Source organism: Podarcis cretensis (genome assembly GCF_951804945.1).
Source record: "Podarcis cretensis genome assembly, chromosome: 1".
In the NCBI taxonomy this organism is placed as follows: domain Eukaryota; kingdom Metazoa; phylum Chordata; class Lepidosauria; order Squamata; family Lacertidae; genus Podarcis; species Podarcis cretensis.
In genome coordinates, this window is record NC_137170.1 from 99,157,481 (window position 1) to 99,176,887 (window position 19,407).

Genomic DNA, 19,407 nt, shown 5'->3' on the forward strand with positions numbered 1-19,407 from the left:
TTATTTCACAGGAAAAGTTTTTCAAAGCTAAGAAGTTGCATATTAATAGCTGGCAATGACCACAGTGAGCTCAGCCTTTTCCATTGGCTGAAAACCAAATACTAGCCTTCATTTTTGCCAGGGAGCAGCAGCTTCTCAAAAAGTTTCAGTTCCAAGACCTTTTTCTCTTACAGAAGATTTGGATGAATAGCAAATATCTGATAAAATGGCAGGCCAGCAGCTTGAAGGGCATTGTACTCGGGAGGAGAAGAGAGATTTTTCAGTTTGTCAGCCATATCTTGCTGCACCCTTTTGACCTGGGATAGTCATTGTGATGTCCTCCATACATTGTTTAAAAGCCTGAATGTCTGGGGCTCAGGATCTGCCGCTGAAGGTCTCCCTATGTATGCCAAAATCCAAAAGTCAGTGTTGATTGGGATACCTATGAGACCAGAACTAGAGCAATGATAACCGCATAAGAAGAGCCCTTCAGGGTCTGGCCAAATGATCATCTAGTCCAGCCTTTTTTAACCTGTGGGTCCCCAGATGTTGTTGAACTACAACTCCCATCATCCCTAGCTAGCAAGGCCAGAGCTCAGGGATGATGGGAGTTGTAGTCCCACAACATCTGGGGACCCACAAGTTGAGAACCGCTGATCTAGTCCATCATTTCATTCTCACAGTGGCCAACCAGATGCACTGTGTGTGTGTGATTTAAGGTTGGTTAAAATGTTTCAATAGACCTTAATATTGCTGTGTTGAGCAAAATGTGGATGTAGTTAATATTGTCAAGTTGTAATATTTTAGCTGTATCTTGTGAATTGCCTTGCGGTACTCCTCAAACTGTACTCCACTCTTGGCTCCACCCTTACCTTTTCCTTTCTCCTTTTTTCTGTTATTAACTATGTCTGTCCTTTCTTTTTCTCTCACCACCTCCTACTCCCCCCCCCCACCTGTTGGTATTTCCTTTTTGTCTCTCTCTCATTTTCCTTTTCCTTTTTGTTCACTTTATTCTGTCTTGTGTCACCTTGTGACTCCCATTCCACAATTTCATGGAAATTATGACAGTCAAATACCAACTCCAAATCAGAGGCTACATCAGTGATAGCCAAACTTTGTCCTCCATCTGTTTTGGGACTACAACCCCCATCATCCCTAGCTAACAGGACCAGTGGTCAGGGATGATGGGAATTGTAGTCCCAAAACAGCTGGAGGGCCAAGTTTGGCCATCACTGGGCTACATGCCATCCACCTCAGTTAGTTTTCCACCTTCCAGTTTGAACCCCAGACTTAGGGGTTAGGCTTAGGAGTGTTCCATAACCCCCAGATCAACCTACATGCAAGATTTGTAGTTTTATATAACAGTACAGTCTGCAACAGAATAGTCCATTTCCTTCACAGTACATAAGAACAATTCAGGAACTGGAGGAAGTAACACTGAATCATGTTTTATTTCTCTTCCCAATGGCATGGGAGAAATGAGGTGGAAGTGCTTGAGCCAAATATTTTACTAAGACTCCTGCACATAATGTCAAATAATAGTTTAGCATCATGTGTAAATGAGGTCAGTGTTAAGGTGAACAATTATGCATTCATTTATGATGACAGCCAAAGCTGGTGGGCAAAGCAAAGTAAATGTTTGAAGACCTGTTCTAACTGTGTGTAAATGTTACAGATAGGTAGCCGTGTTGGTCTGCCATAGTCAAAACAAAATAAAAAAATTCCTTCCAGTAGCACCTTAAAGACCAACTAAGTTAGTTCTTGGTATGAGCTTTCGTGTGCACGCACACTTCTTCTGTATCTGAAGAAGCTCATACCAAGAACTAACTTAGTTGGTCTTTAAGGTGCTACTGGAAGGAATTTTTTTATTTTGTGTGTAATTGAACAAGCTTCTCTATTTGCAAGGGATGTTTATTTGTTTCTGTGCTTATAAGACTGAGTAAAGGCTGAGGCTACGTCTCACCTTTGTGCTACTACCAACCAACCTGGCAATTCATAATTAATTACTATAAATGGAATTGATTATAATAGATTATGTACTTCGGTTACCTTTTTGTAACTAGAACCATTATTTAAACATTTGTATGTCACTTCAATTGATAGGAACAAGGGTTGCTCAAAGTGTATTAGATATAGGGGGAAGAAAAACGTCAATAGCCCTTACTGATCTGTTAAAAAGAAACAAAACCAATGTTTTATGAACTGCTGTGACCAAATATTTTGATTGGTCAGATGCAGAGTCTTATTCCTTGCGTATGCATTTCATATGATAAGACAGAACTGGATCAATCTGTCTGGTTTGGAATAAGATGATTTTGACTATAGCAAAAGCATGACTATAGCTTCACTCACTTGGCACCTTCTCCTGGGATGATCTGACTGCCCTTTTGGGTTTCACTGTTTTATGATTCTGCTGCAAGGCAAATCCAGCTAATGAATCAGGAGCATGTGTTCCTCTGTGTTTTGGGAAGAATAAAAACTTAATTCATTAAGTGGCTCAGACCAAAAGCCACCCAAAACCTTGGCACAGCTGCTGCCCACAGATAAAAATAAGTTGTACCAGAAATGAGAAGCATAGCTTAACTTGTATGTGTTGTGTTTTATTTGTTTCATTTATTTATTTATTGAATTTAAAAACTTTCCACCACTCATCACTTTTCATTATTGACTACCAGGAGGCCCCCCCCATTCCTGTTTACCCAGTCATTTGATGGTTGAAAGATACTGTTCCAGGCAACATTGAAATAATTGGTTGAGAACATTTGATTGTTTTTAACTGTTTCTGGAATATTTTAATGATATTGATCTGTTTGCGACCCTGGGTTCCTTTGGCAGGAAGTGGAGGAATATAAACGCAATAAATATTGTGGTGTACAAAAAGAAGTAAAATAAAATGCAAAGCTAAAGCTGTAAGACTATGTTAAACCCATTTGTAAAATTCCCAAGAGAAATACCTACCAATTCTACCCTGAAAAAGCCTAGTTGGATAAAACAGTGCTGTATTTGTGTGAGCAGGCACACGTGCACATAGAAACGTTTTATTCACAAACTACATGCAGGAGCTCTCTAAAGGCTTTTTCTGTACATAGTTGCTACACGGGTCATAATCTTGTTTATATCACTGTGTTGATGTCCCGCATCTCTAATTTTAAGTGACATTGGCTCTGATAATCCAAATAGTGTCCCTGTTTTCCATCAATCACATGCAAACCTTTTCATTGGAAAAAATACAGCCATTAGTAAACAAGGGAAGGTCTGTCAGCATAAGTACTTAATTGCATGGGAACCAAGCAAAATTTACTGAACTGCCATATAACATCAGAGATGCATTCCTTTTGAAAGTTCACTCACTTTACATGACTTAATTCCACATGTAAACCCCTACTGGCATATTTTAGGTTAGTTACACAGCCTTGAGAAAGTTACAGTAAACCTTCCTTGTCTTTTAAGGTGCCCCATGACTTTATTCAGAAAAAATTATAAGATATCATCCTCCACGATCCCCCTCCAATGTTCTAATGTTGCATGAAATTCATTAGAGCCATGGGAATATAGTATTTATGCTGTTACTGTCATGTAAGAGGTGGATCCTAAGCTCTGAAGCAAGGTTTCTCTTCTCTGTGCAATCCCTTTTTTCATTAAAAAAAAAAAAAGTCAGTGGTTGATTTCTATAAGGCAACAATCTCAGGGAAGGACTGTACAATGTGTGTTGTTATGGGATTACATCAGACTTTTTCTTTGTCTTTATGCAATGTACACTTTGAATCTTCTATTTTGAAGCATAAAACCAACACTGACTAAAGGGGTTTCTTAACCCTTTTACCTGTTTTTCTGCCTTTTGATGGAAACAAGGTGTACTTCTGGGGAGAGGGAGACTGTGTGCATTTGTGGAAAGGTTAAGAAACTAAGGTTAAAGTTTTGCATAATGTGAATAAAGGTAAAGGTACCCCTGCCCGTACGGGCCAGTCTTGACAGACTCTGGGGTTGTGCGCCCATCTCACTTAAGAGGCCAGGGGCCAGCGCTGTCCGGAGACACTTCCAGGTCACGTGGCCAGCGTGACATAGCTGCTCTGGCGAGCCAGAGCCGCACACGGAAACGCCGTTTACCTTCCCGCTGGTAAGCGGTCCCTATTTATCTACTTGCACCCGGAGGTGCTTTCGAACTGCTAGGTTGGCAGGCGCTGGGACCGAGCAGCGGGAGTGCACCCCGCCGCAGGGATTCGAACCTCCGACCTTTCGATCGGCAAGCCCTAGGCGCTGAGGCTTTAACCCACAGCGCCACCTGCGTCCCTAATGTGAATAAGAGCCTGGAAAAAAATAAGCATGGAACTACATGTAGTATGTGGAATTTCTCTAAGCAGAAGACTGGTAGTGATGGTAAGAAACCATCCTTGCCAGACTTGATAACTGGGCTCAAAACCCAGTTTCTTTTTCCCATATGCTCAGCACCTGCCTGCCTCTTCCTACCACCAGACTCTCTACTTTCCTTGGGGAGCAGCGTTAGGGGAATGAATGATGGAGAAGAAATATCCCCCCTTCCTGGTACAATGTTATGGCTGCAAGCCAAACACAAGCAGTGCTGGGAAACAGCATTTCCATGTGCTTATTTGTCTGGCATGCAGCCATAGCATCATACTGGGCATTAGACAGGAAAAGGGTACAGAAATATTTCTCTGTTCTCCCACTCTCATAGAAGTAAGTAAGTGGAGATATGGGAGGGAGGGGAAAGGAGTCAGGATAAGAGGGCTGAAGGTCTCTGCTTAAGATTTAATCTGACTCAAAAGATCTCTCAGGCCTACAACAAGAGCATAATATTTGAGGTGAACATTATGAGCCGAAAAATACCATCGCAAGTTCACAGTGTTTGTAGCATCTATTATTCATTGCAATTAAGGCAGTGTGGTAAGTTTTTAAGAAGTTTCCACATTATGGGTAGCACAGACAATAAAAGGTGTCCCAACCCTGGCTTGCCGTTCTCATCAAATACTAAGATATATTCAAATAAAATACTAAAATATATGTAGCTTTAGCACAATATTACGTAATTAAACGCCAGCTATATAAGTGATCCTTTAACCATGCACCAAGAAAGCGTATATCCCAAGATATATTGAAAGTGATGAATCAGACCTGTCTTTGCTAACCTAGTGCCCTCCAGATATTTTGGACTCCAACTGCAGTCAGTCTGAGCCAGCATAGCTGAGCTGGCTGCACCTGATGGGGGTTGTAGCACAAAACATGTGGGTGACACCAGTCTGGCAAAGGCTGTCTTGGTTGTTTATCAGATCAAGCCATTCACTTCATATGTGTAAAGTGCATTGAGGAATATTCTTCCCTCTTACAGGTTGGGAACATACTTAGGTTTTAATTGTGATCTTATACTTCAATGAAAATTTTGTGCAATGAATCTGTGCAGTTCCCCTTTAAATGCAGTGTGACTGTATGTGTTCCCTGTACATTGGTTTTCATTTTCAGACCTTTTTGTTTGTTTTGCCAGAAGGCACCTGCCGCTTTTGAAAGCTAGATGCCAATTAGTTGTTCACCTTGTTTTCACTTACAATGGTGCTTTTCCCCCATCACTATCTTATCATTGCAGGATCTAACTTGGTTTGTCTGTTAATCTTGCCAAAGGAGAGGGGAGTTGTGATGCACACAAGTCAGAGCTTACAGCCATTCATTTACTGCTTCGGGTATCTTCTTCCCCTTCCTCTGTTAGGAATGAAAGCCCTTCTTTAGAACTGGTGCCAGAGATGCCAGGGTGCCATGCTGCTTTTGTATACCTTTGTCTCATTTTCCGATAAGATGCTGGTGGTTCTGTGAATGCATTTGCTTGAAAGGTTGAGGCCACCATCCCCTAGGCAGCTGACTGTTGCATCGCTTTGTAGCTGAAGTAACAAGTATCCCTTGTTCTGTAACTCATGTTTGTTTGTGGCAGCCTCCAGGCTATGGTAGCTTGCATTGTGATTTTACTGTGTATTGCAAACCAAGCAGAATCTGTGCTAGGCTGGCACTTGAATGGAACAAATTTAGCGCATGGTAATGATGTGCTGCTTTCCTCCTCACAAGGAGGCTTTTAAAAAAGTAACACTAAAAGAAGATCCACTAAGGCATATGGGGTGCTAAAGGCTGTTCTGAAAGCAAAGCCTTTATTCCTTGATCCTAAGTCGCAAGGGAACCATGTACATTTCCTGAGGGTGTTTTTAAAAATAGCAACCTGCCTAGATTAGAAACTTGCCTGGGCCAAATGTTCACTTCATTTGGCTTGTTAGCTATACAGTGGTACCTCAGGTTATATACGCTTCAGGTTACATACGCTTCAGGTTACAGATTCCGCTAACCCAGAAATAGTGTGTGTCTGAAGAAGTGTGCATGCACACGAAAGCTCATACCAAGAACTAACTTAGTTGGTCTTTAAGGTGCTACTGGAAGGAATTTTTTTTTTTGTTTTGACTATGGCAGACCAACACGGCTACCTATCTGTAACTGGAACTATGGAAGGCACCACATTGAGCCGCATGAAATGGAAGTCCATCAACTGTGTATCTGAAGAAGTGTGCATGCACACGAAAGCTCATACCAAGAACTAACTTAGTTGGTCTTTAAGGTGCTACTGGAAGGAATTTTTTTTTTTCCAGAAATAGTGCTTCAGGTTAAGAACTTTGCTTCAGGATGAGAACAGAAATCATGCTCTGGCGGCGTGGCAGTAGCAGGAGGCCCCATTAACTAAAGTGGTGCTTCAGGTTAAGAACAGTTTCACGTTAAGTACGGACCTCCGGAACGAATTAAGTACTCAACCCAAGGTACCACTGTAACCGTTGCAGATCTTCTGCATCTGCATTGTTCAGCCATCACATATGTGGACTGCTTCAGAAAACTTGCTTTAATTCCCTCCCCACAAGGAAATAATTTCTGATTTCTGTAGTTTCAAAGGATGGGGAGTTGTCAAGTAGTGTCTGTGGAAGGTTTTTAAAAGTCTGAGATAGGACGTAAGAGTGCTTCCGATTCCAGGGAAAAGAAAAGCATAAAATTCCCCCAATAATGCAGTTTTTTTATTACCACAGGTCAAGTTTCCAGCCGAAATCACTTTCTAGTGGTAAATTTGGAAATTAATTTGCAGTTGGAAAAATATTGTAAGATGTCGTAACATAATGCTGCTTTTTCTTATCCAAGTATTTCACGCGATGGCCTGGTTTTCACAATGTAGCAAGCCAAACCATGGCTTACTGGGACTGCACAAAAGTTTGCTCTTGGCTACAGCTTGTGTTGAAGAAAGAGCTTAACCACAAGCCTGAGTTCAGATGACATGTGGCATGGGAATAAAAAAGAGCAGGGTGGAGCAAAGCCCCTGCAATCTCCTCTAATATAAGTTATCTTTAAGAGGTGTATAAGATAGGGTAGTTGCTTACATATTTCTAGATCAGTGAGGGAAACTGAAGTACAGGAATAGTGGGTTGAGTTAATAAGGCCACTAGAAGTACTCATGTCAGTCTGAACTAGAACTGCTAGTGCTCATAACTGCACTGCTACTGTAGTGTACAAAGCTGCAAAATATGTGGTAGAATGGATGCTGACTTACAACATGGAGTTGTCCAAAGGTCTGAAGTTATTGGGTGCAAGGTTCTCAAATAATCAACCAAATAACAGGAGTTATTTGATGTTATTCATACATCATAAACAAGATGTGTTAAACAAAGAGAGTGAAAGTTTGATTGTTAACCTTTTCAAGTATGGCAAATATTATTGTTGCTCAGTACAGTACTGGTGACATTTAGCAACCCCATCTATTAAGAACAACGGCTATTTAAACAGTTAGAAACTGCACATATGGATAAGTTGAGATGGTATACAGATGAAATTGACAAGTTATAAATAGTGTATCCCCTCCCCACAAAAGGTAGCCTTTTACTTTGTGTTGAAATACTCTTTTGGGGGATTAAAGGTAAAGATAAAGGGACCCCTGACCATTAGGTCCAGTCATGACCGACTCTGGGGTTGTGCGCTCATCTCACTTTATTGACCGAGGGAGCCGGCGTACAGCTTCCGGGTCATGTGGCCAGCATGACTAAGCCGCTTCTGGCGAACCAGAGCAGTGCATGGAAATGCCGTTTACCTTCCCGCCAGAGCGGTACCTATTTATCTACTTGCATTGCGTGCTTTCGAACTGCTAGGTTGGCAGGAGCAGGGAGTGAGCAACGGGCGCTTATCCTGTCACGGGGATTCGAACCGCCGACCTTCTCATCGGCAAGTCCTAGTCTCTGTGGTTTAACTCACAGCGCCACCCGCGTCCCCTTTTGGAGGATTAAGAGGGTGCATATCTCTGTAGTTAGAAAAAACATAGCTGTTGTCTGTAAATATTCATTATTATAATAAACCATATTGACGGCATATAACTGTAGAATGCCTTTAGACTTAGAAACACACTTAGGTAGTTAAGGAGGATCTGTGGAAATATTTAGGTAAGAAATTAGAAGGTTGGAAGGGTTTGTTGCAAACCTGTTACTTTTACCAAATGGGTATATTTCCTGGTATATGTTGTTCTGTGTAAGATTAACTGACTTTGTTTTTCTTAACTTAGATCTGAAGAAAACTCTCGCCGTCCTACTAGACAACATCCTGCAACGCATTGGGAAGCTTGAGTCTAAAGTGGAGAACCTTGTAATCAATGGCACAGGTGCAAACTCCACAAATAGTACCTCCACTGCTACTCCCAGTTCAGGAGCAGCTGAAAAACTCAATGTTGCAGGTGGGTGTGAAAGTTGCTGCGCCTTTTTTTTTTTTAATTCTGTTTTACAGTATCAAATATCCAAGATGGTATGAATTGATCCTTCTGTTTTTTTAAATGGCAATGGACTTCAGTCTTTGGTGTCAAATCTTAACTGAAGGAAAGTGCACCTCTTGTCTTATCCTAATGTACTTTTGTATAAGACTTAGGCTGCAGTCATACTAGTGATGACTCAATGGAGTAGTCTCAATGGAACTCCTAGTCTGAGTAAACAGGCTTGAACACTCTAATGAATAATGCTTAGCATTTATCTTCATTCATGGGCTCAGGGTCTTCCCATACATTTTAGTTAGTTGTTTGTTTTACTATTTATATGCTGCCCATCTGACTGGGCTGCTCCAGCCACTCTGGACAGCTTCCTACAAAATATTAAAACACAAAAACTTCAAACATTAAAGGGCTGCCTTCAGATGTCTTGTAAAAGTCAGATAGATGTTTATTTCCTTCATACCCGATGGGTATCCACAGGGCGGGCACGACTTCTGAGAAGTTAGGTTTCATGGGTATGCATTAGTTAAAGCTATGATTCTTGTATAACCAGCATTAAGTGAACTGGTTTAGTGAGATCAGTGAGTTTTAACTAATGCTGGTGCCTGTGACTTAAAAGTTATCTAATCTGCAAACATGCTTTGCTAAAGAAGGTTAATGCAAGGAAGCCGGTTGATCAGTGATCAACCATGTAAAACAAAGCAGCCCACCTGCAACATAACAGTTTATTGTGATGTTATGTAATCCCTTTGTTTAAGTAACTTGAAAAGGTATGCAATTATATAGCTTTTGTATTCTGTATTGATAATAAAACCAGATCAGAGAATCCACCTATTTTTTTTAAAAAAAACCCTTAAACATTTTTATTTCTCTTGGCAAGCATGAGGCACACAATTATGTGTCTGTCTTTTATATCTAGTGTAGAATTCAGATTTAAGTTGATGCCATTATTTTACCACTTTCTGGTGCAGGGCAGTAATATAAATAACATGTCAGTAAAGGGAATTTGTTTTTAAAAGATTGCACATAACAGATGTGATACAGATCAATTTGAGCAATTGTGAGTGGTTTTTTTACCCCCTTGGAGGAATGTTTAAGCTTCAGAGAACACGGGAAATGTGATAAGGGTGTTTTTGCTTCTTTATAAAAGATCTGCTATGTGACACTTAGACCACCTTTTTATTTTTGTAGTTGTGTCTATGATTACCACACACGGTGTGATAAAAAAGTTACTAAAAGTATTTAAAGTTTTAAAGAAGAGTGCTATCTAGAAGATGCATAATTTGTTGAACAAAAAGTAGCAGGTTTATAAGACACTCAGATCTTAGAGTTTCCCAAGGGGAGCAACTGAACAAGAGAAGGAGATAAACCCAGACTCCCATTGTGCAAGCAGACTTCAATTGTTCAAGTTGGCAGACATCAGTGGATATTGCACCATATGGATATTTCATTTTTAAGATAAACAGTTGTACCTTGGAAGTTGAACAGAATCTGTTCTGGAAGTCCGTTCGACTTCCAAATGTTCAGAAACAAAAGTGCGGCTTCTGATTGGCTGCAGGAAGGTCCTGCAGCCAATCTGAACCTGCGGAAGCCCCATCAGATGTTCGGCTTCCAAAAATGGTTCACAGACCGGAACAGTCACTTCCAGGTTTGCGGCGTTTGGGAGCCAAAATGTTTGAGAACTAAGCTGTTCAAAAACCGAGATACAACTGTACAAATAATACTACATTATTTGGAGCTAAAATTTGATTTCTTGTTTTCTTGTTTCTTTTTTTGGCACCTTGACCTTGCAATGCATTAGGTCTTATGTATACTAAGAGACAATTTTATAGAACCATGTTTAAAACATAGGTCTTGACTCTTTCCCCTTACAAAGCAATGTTCTTCTTTTTGCATGATGTGTCACATGAGCTGCCTGTTTCAACAACATGCTGTAGTTTCCTCTAAGCTCTTTAGCTTGTTATGTCTGTCTGTTGTCCCACCGGCGTATGACACTATGAATTTCTATTCATGTTATGTATTTCACGCTTCATAGAACTTTGAAGAAGCATTAGCTTTGCAGAGCTTCTTCAAAAATGAAACTCATTTGAAACAGCTAAATCATCCCATTTTATGAAATCAGAACCAAAGTATAATGGCTTGTGGAAGACTGGGAACTGGGGGGTTTATGCTTATAGTGAGATTTGATCAGATGTGTTGCATATACTAGTCAAACACAGTAACATCATACCAACTTAACATTCTGTGATGCAGCAGCAAAAAAGCTAATGCTATTCTAGGCTGCATCATCAGAAGTCTAGTGTCCTGATCAAGTGAAATGATATTCTCAACCTATTCTGCCTTGGTCAGACCACACCTGGAGTACTGTGTCTAGATCTGGGCAGCACAATTTAAGAAGGATATTGACAAGCTGGAACATGTGCACAGGAGGAGGGCAAACAAGATGATAAAAGGTCTGGAAACCAAGCCTCATGATGAACAGTTGAGGGAATTCAATATATTTAGCCTGGTAAAGAGGAGATATGGTAGCCATTTTCAGATATCTAAAGGGCTGTCACATGGAAGGTGGAGCAAGCTTGTTTTCTCCTTCTCCAGAGGCTAGGATCTGAATCAATAGCTTCAAGTCACAAGAAAAGGGATTCTGATACCTTCAGGATGAACTTTCCGACAGTAAGGGCTGTTTGACAGTGGAATGGACTACCTTGGAATGTGGTGGACTTTCCTTCCTTGGAGGTTTTAAGCAGAGGTTAGGAGGCCATCTGTCATGTATGTTCTAGTTGAGATTCCTGTATTGCAGGGGGTTGGACTAGATGACCCTACAATTCTGTGACTGTATGATCACTCGAAGCATGGAGTTTGTACTGAGAGATCTCTTTCACAAAAGATAAAGGTGTGACCTTGCATGATTGAGTTGCTGTGAAGCTGCACTGCTTCCTGACTCTTCAAAGGTCCGCCATGAGCATATGATTAGAATGTTGCAGTAATATATTTGCTGATCACATCTTTCTTGCTTTTAGTGCACAGAGTACACCAAAATCTTTTTCATTAAAGAAGTGCGTGTCAATAACCAACCATTTAAGAAATGGTGGCATTTCAGCTCTGTTTTGAAGTTAATCACATGAGGTCTTTGAAGCATAGGAACTCTGTTAATACCTAGCCCTTTACTATTGATCCCCCAGAAAATCCTTACAATAAGGTTAATTCTGCATTGCCTATTACCCGAATACCTACTAACTGTTGATCTAAGTATGAAGGTGTTATTTACTGCTATGTTGTTTGCTTATACTATTTTGCTCACCTATATTGTTGTTAATTTTCTTATTCATATCCATTTCATTTGGGAGGCTTGCATCCAATAACTTTGGAGGGCAACTGGTTTCAAATAACACGGAAAATTGCCTGATTGGGTCATGGTGTGACAGCCCTGTCTGTAACTATTAAAGCTCTTGTGATAAATATGTATTAGAAAAACTGAAATGTGCTGTAGGTGGTCTGCAGTCAGTATTGGGGATTAACTACTTGACAGTTACTTGAACATTTTAAAAGTTGCATTATTTCAGTCAAGTGTTAATGGAAGACTGCTAGCTCAGCAGGTATTTTTTGAGAACAGAAGGAATTTACTTTTATTTCTTCCCAAAAAGCCATTAATGCTTCTGTTGGCATGGAACTGTGAAGCATTTTACCATCTCGTTCAAAAAGAAAAGGTTTTCATAATTCATATCGCTTCTGCCTAAGCCCCTTTTTGTGAGTTGAAGGGAAAAAAATGAGTGTATAAATAAGAAAAGAGGTTATAAAGTAACTATTAATGCTGCCTCAGCTTATATGTGAATTTCATCTTTGGGCACTTGTTCTCAAGACAGAAATAGTTTTGGGTTTGGGAGGAGACAAAACAATAAGAGTTTTGTAGGAACTCTGAAGAGTTGACACATAATATTAATTTTCAAAAGGAAATGGGCATGTCTGCAATAAATGAGTGAAAGCAAATGGAAAAGTCTAATCATAAGTGCAGTCTCTCCTAGTAACACAAAACTAGGATTTTTATTGATTTATTATATTTATAGAACAGCCATGATAAAAGCAATGCAGAAGGATCCCAAGATGGGCTCCCACCAGTGAGCTCACTGGATCCAGTCCTGCTTAGCTTGAGCAAGGTGGTTGCCTTCAGACAACACTGAAAGCAGGTTCTCAGAAGAGGGGCAGCCAACATGGTGCCCTCCAGATGTTGTTGGACTACAACTCCCATAATTCCTGATCACTGGCCATGTTGGTTTGGGCTGATGACAGTTGGAGTCCAACAACATGTGGAGGGCATCATGTTGGTTGCTTTAGATGCTGTGGTGGCACCCAGGTTCCAGACAAACTTTGTTCATTAACGTCCCATGTTTTCCCCACAGTGGATGAGGCAATTGTATTCAAGCACGCCAACAGCTACTGCTTGCCGCAAGCTAATGTATTGGGGCCAACTTGGATGCCACCCTCTCTGCAATAACGAGTTTCAAAATCTTAGTAGTGCAGGGCAGAAATGGAAAAGCTGAGCAAGGACAGCAGCTGACAGCTAAATCCAAGCTGCAGCATCACACGTAAAAAAAAAAATGGATTTATTTTAAGGAAATTAGAATCAAAGCAGATTCACACATACTGTATATAGTAAAAGAATATATTTCAAGATCTGACCAAGAACCAGGTATCCTGATTGTACATTCTTATAATTCATCCTAGGTTCTTAGGGTGAAGGGTGGGATCATCACCATCACCATAGTAATGATATCTGTCAATTTTGGTTTGCAAGGCTGATTCTGATAAGGATCTTACCTGTGGAGTCAAAAAGGTTCCCTACCCCTGAAGTAAATGGAAGCAGTCAGGGTTTTAAAGAACCATTGTGAGTATAGACCTGGTAGCCAATCCAATAAATGATTACATTTCTGGGATAGTATTAGGATGCTGGTCCTACTCAGAGAAGATCCATTGCATTTTAATGGCTATGACTCATTTAGGTCTGTTAACTTTGATGGGTTTACTCTGAGTAGGACTTTGTTAAATGCAACCCCTAGTCTTTTTTTTTTTTTAATGACTTACTGTCATTGAACCGAAAGAAGCAGATTGTGATGAAACTACACCCTGTTGCTCCTCATTCCTTGTATTGCCTACCGGTAACTGGTTTTAGAGAGAACCTCCCCTGCACACTGAATTGCTGAAACATGTTGACTACATTTTTCTTTAACATATAAAAGGATACCTATTTGTTTCCTTGCTGGAGTTGTTCCATGGACCTAACATGGTGTAGCTTGTGCTCACCTTAAAATATTTGGCTATGGTATTGTATCACAGCCTTGATGTGCCCTTTGTGGGTGGGAAAGTGTACCTTATTAGGCAGCAATCATGAAAAGCTTGTCAAGACGGGAGGATAGAATTGCAAGTTTTGATATGCCCATGTGGATGAATACCCTTCCAAAATATCTTGGAGCTGGCAGGTGCTTCATGCTTTGCTTCCACAAAGTAAAGGTAAACAATGTGACATCATTATTCCACCTAACCCTATTTATTTTTACCTTTTTTGGTGAGTATATCAAACAAAAGACTACTAATGCAGGAAAACACCCATCTAATACTTTGGATTGGTTCAGAATTGTGAGGTGCAGGCTTAAAGCATATTTTTCCCTTGTAATGTTTGTCTCCACCCAAATGGTCCAATTGCGGGGTGGGTGGGTGGGTGCGTGCGTGTGCTCTTATGCAATGATTTTTCTCAGAATGTTGAGAGTAATTCTGTTCATTGCGTTATAGGATTGGATATTACTCAGCAATTTCTGGAGGAACCTGATATTTTCTTTATTTTGAGACCAATGTGCTATTTCTATTTGTAGTTAGTATTCCTTTTTCCTCTCTGGTATGTTGGTTCCACAACCCCCCCACCTTATTTGTTAGCTAGTCAAATGATGTATTCTTGGGTACCGTAGGTTGAAGCACCTGCAACTCCATCTCAAATACTAGTTGCATTTGTAATTAGTCAATTATCTTTGACTATAAAGAGAAGGATTTATATTTTTCCTGCTTCATGCATATACAAGACAGTATTGTTTTGTTCAGGAAGTTGCAATACACTTCATGTTCCTAAACAACTGAAGTTTAGTATATTGTTTTGAATAACTCCTCCTGGTCTTATCTTTTCATTCTGCATCACTGGAAGTGTGTATTTGGGTTATTTCACAGAGAAGGCAACGCCTAAATCAGGGGTTTCAATGTGTTTAAATAAATGTAAGATTTCCTAGTTTAGGTACCGGTACTTTTTATGCATGTGAGAAAGTGTGTGAGCTCAAAAAGCTGCCCTGATTTTATCAACGCATAGAAGCAAGATATATAAGGATTGTCTGAATACCCGCCCATGTTTGCATACATTTCAGTTCTCCCTGCATTTCCCAAAAACGCCTGTTTCTCCCACCTTGTGGTTTCAAAATGCCTACATTGCTTGCTTTGAAAATCATTGTTGTTGTTGTTGTTGTTGTTGTTGTTGTTGCATTTTAAGGGCCAGAGCTCACCACAGTTGCTGACTTTGGTTTCATAGCAAGTTACGGTAAATTTAATGCTGCATAGGAAGCTGAAGAGGAGGAAATATGAGGTAGAATACCTGTGCCTGCATCTGGTTTCTGATCCTCCAGACCACTGAACCAGAACCAGTGCCTGGCAGACAGCCCCATACGCTACCTGCATCAGAAAGTGAGAAGTAAGCATGGTTCCTGTTGCAAAGGATAGTGAAAGTGAATATTTCCTCCTTGAAATTTTGCATCTTCTCCTGCAATCTTCAAGCTACCCTTTTCAGCCAGATCTCTAGGGGGGATGTGTGTGTATGTGTGTGTGAATTATTTCTTTCTCCCTTGTTGCAGGGTGGGGAGTCCTTCTAGAAATTATAAATAGAAAGGCCATTTTCTATTCAAGCCCATGACAGAAAAATCTATAATGAATCTCTTGCAAACTTCTCTTCGAATTAGCTTGCAGATTGTGTACTGAAGGACAAGTATAGGACTCAGCTAAATTAGTGACCCTACATAGGCTTTTTATGCTTGCTAAAGCCGTAGTCAAAATGTCAGCTGTCCAGCTCAAACTCATCAGATATTGGCTTCAATTATGTTTCTTAATTGTTGGGAATCTGATTGAATTGACAGCAATCATTGTTGTTACCAAGACTTGCCTTTTCAGTTCTCCCTCCTGTAGTTCCAAGGACTTTGAGGCAGAGAGGTCATTGCCCTTCAAGCAAAGCCCCATTTATTGTCCTTGATACACCACCTTCATGATAACTTCCAGCTGAGTCAATATTATTTGCAAACAAGCCTTGACATGTTGTTTTGATACATCTGGTGCTCTGTGTGTGTTATGTTTTATTTAAGCATTCCTGTTATGACCTGAGCTTTATCATAGCATAAAAGCTATGCATGCAAGTACTTAACAGTAGCGTTCTATCTCCTTGGTTTGGTATTAATTTTGTGTACTCTTCTTTTGCTGCCTACACTGTTCTATAGTTTGTATACAATGATATTTTAAATAAAGCTTGAACCATTTTAATATGCTAGGAGATGCGTTGGTTGGAAATGGCTATACTTGTGCCTTGAGTCCCTTCACATTTTATATAGCACAACTCTTCTGAAAGACCCCCCAAGGAGACAATGGGTGCAGAAAACTATTGCTGCTATGCTGCCATTGCCGAAACAAAGTAGGCACACTAATGTGCCATTCTGGAGGTCATAATTGAATCAAGTTTTCCACCACCTATATTTAGTACCAAATCTAAAACGCTACAAATGAACACTTAACATATAAAATGCAGGGCTGGAGAGAGTGTAATTGAGTTACACTGTCACCCAGCTAACCATCACCATGCCTAGATGTTCAGATGAAAATAAATCTTCAGGGCCTTCTGAAAAGACTGCAGTGTAGCGAGGGATTCATCGGTGCAGATTTAGTGTGGAACTGCAGGAGTTACTCCATGGAACCCCAGAAATCTAGAGTTGGAAGAGACTCCGAGGGTTATGTAGTCCAACTTCCTGCAACCTGCACTTCCCCATCCAATTTGAAACAATACTGGACCCTGCTTAGCTTTGCAAATGTGCTAGCAGTTTTATTGCTGCACCACTAGGAGGCAGTCCACTGATTTATTCCTTGTGTTAGTGAACAACATTAGATAACATCCTGGATTAATAATTTGGGGTGGGGGAGCAGGCTGAGTTCTTTGCAGTAGTAGAGGAGAGTGTGGTTGGGTAGTGATTGAATCAACTGCCTGCGTTATTTCTGTATTGCACAGATGGACTATTGTAGGGATGAATAACCTGTGGCCCACCAGATAAATGTTGGACTCCAGCTTCCATCAGCCTAAGACAGCATGACCAGTGGTCATGGATGATGGGAGATATAGTCCACAACATCTGGGGGGGCTGCAGGTTCCTCATCCTTGGTTTACTCATGAGAGCTAAACATGTCCATCAGCCACCAGGGGCAGGGCATTTTAATAGGCACACCATACCTGCAAATGTTAGAAACATCTGTGAACCTAAACCTCACAAAGAAATGGGCTGGCTGACCATGACAATGAAATGAAAAAGAACTTCCTACTACCAGATCATCAAACTTATGTTTAATCAAGAACATGAGGTCAAGGTATGCAATCTGTGGTCAGGCTGATAGTCATGGGGCTGTCCCAACATGGGATGGGAAGATCATCAAAAGCCACTAGCCTTTGTCCTCTGCACAAAGTCCCATGTGTATACACAAACTCCTCACACATGACTTTCGGAATCACATGCGGACTGGGTAGAGCCAGATAACAAGGAGAAAGAAATCTCTGGTGTTCAGATCCCAAGGTTCTGACCAACATCCCGTCTCTCTCTTTATTTTCATACCCATAATAATGTGTGCCACTGTAAATGCATGTGCTCCATGCAGTGATAATAGGGAATGCAGCCTTAAAATGAATTAAGCTTGCATCTGTGTTCTGAGGTTTGTCAAACATTTGACTCTCAACTGCTCATTGAATGATTGCTGTACTTCAGTTTAACAAATAGGTTAATTGCATTTCTGCTTAGGAATTTGGCTGTGCTTAATTATAAATGATGAGGAATTATTTCCATTTTTTAATTCTTAACAACCTGTTCTGTTTGAGCACAATTGCTGCACATTCAGTTTTATTCCTACCTGGTTGTATGGCCTGCTTTTAATTCTCTGTTCTTGGGGGCCGGGGGAGAAAAGGCAGTGCTCATTTTTAGAATTCAGTTGGGATTAGGGTGGTGATCCATCTGCACAGCCAGTTGAGATGAAGTATGAATATGTTATGAAGTGTGCTACAATTATTGAATCATATTCTCTCTCTCTCTCTCTCTCTCTCTCTCTCTCTCTCTCTCTCAGATCTCATTAATGGAGCCCAGGAACAGTGTGAATTGCCTCCCATGGATGGCTTCCCCCACTGTGAGGGCAAAATAAAAGTAAGACTAATTTCCTATTGCATTTATTTGTTGAGTGGACCAATGGTCTGATTTGATATAAGGCAGCTTCCTAGCCTGAAAAAGCCCCATATATAGAATGGTGTGTAGAACAGCTCTTGGTCCACTTACATTGTGTGCCCACAAGTAAACCATATATTGATGCCTTGACTAACACTGAGGTTATTCTACATGTTCATGCATGAAATATTAACATGATGTAATAATTAATGGCCACAGCTGACTGCTGATCTCAGATGCTGCTTCATACCAGTTCACCCATGTTATATATGTATGGTTGGTATTGTAGTTAGGCTTCTAAACCCCATATCTGTTGACTGTATGTGTGTGTTTTTTATCTTCTAGTGGATGAAAGATATGTGGCGATCTGATCCTTGTTACGCAAGTTACGGTGTGGATGGATCCACATGCTCCTTCTTTATTTACCTCAGTGAGGTCAGTAAATTCGTATTGCGACTGATATGTAGAGCTGTTGAAAAATCCCAATGACTGACTGGATTTTAAAATAAAATTTCAAGCATTAATCGTTTAGCACAATAAATAATAATGAACGCTAACCACAATTTCACCCCATAGGCCCCATGATAGTGGGGAGAGGCAAAGTGGCTCGGTCCAGAGTTTTTTAGTAACCTTTAACTGCGATTTAGATCGGTGGGCAAAAAAGTAATTAGTCTTGCCCTTTGATATGCACACTGTATTATTCTTATCATAGTCTGCATAATTATGACCAATAGGTTTCGTTTTTCCAGCAGTATGTTACCGTTTGTACTTTATAACACTTGTAAGATGGAAAATGTGTTTCCCCCCTTTATTTCTCTCCGGTATAACTCCCTACATATTCAAAGTACAGGCTGACTATGAATTATCCTGGGTGAACTCTTAAATTTTGTTGCACTTTAAAGATTTGTTCCCTTTTAAGGAAGGCCTTTCCTTAATAGAATTTAACTGTCTTTGAATCATCAGCATTTCCTGCTGATGTAGCTAATGAAGAACGTAGAATTCTTCTTTTAAATTATTAAAATGCTATGTGCATACTGTGTGTCATAGTACTACTCCTCCCCCCCCCCTCAAAATGGCATATTTATTCTCTCAGCTTTCAAGAGGTAATGAAAGGCCAAAACATATTCTTAGAGCAAGTTAGCTTGTTAATATCTCCCTCACCTCAGGAGGTATCAT

The 19,407-nt window shown here is 40.4% G+C and overlaps 1 protein-coding gene across 3 annotated transcripts in view; it reads left to right on the plus strand.

Annotated features, from left to right (window-relative positions):
* Positions 1–19,407, plus strand: part of MGAT5 (alpha-1,6-mannosylglycoprotein 6-beta-N-acetylglucosaminyltransferase) — a 121,123-nt gene that overhangs the window by 53,081 nt on the left and 48,635 nt on the right. For all 3 annotated transcript variants that reach the window (XM_079993604.1, XM_079993606.1, XM_079993605.1), the window contains exons 3-5: positions 8,555–8,722; positions 18,137–18,213; positions 18,577–18,666. In XM_079993604.1, coding sequence (XP_079849730.1) covers positions 8,555–8,722; positions 18,137–18,213; positions 18,577–18,666 — 335 coding nt within the window. The remainder of the gene's footprint in view (positions 1–8,554; positions 8,723–18,136; positions 18,214–18,576; positions 18,667–19,407) is intronic.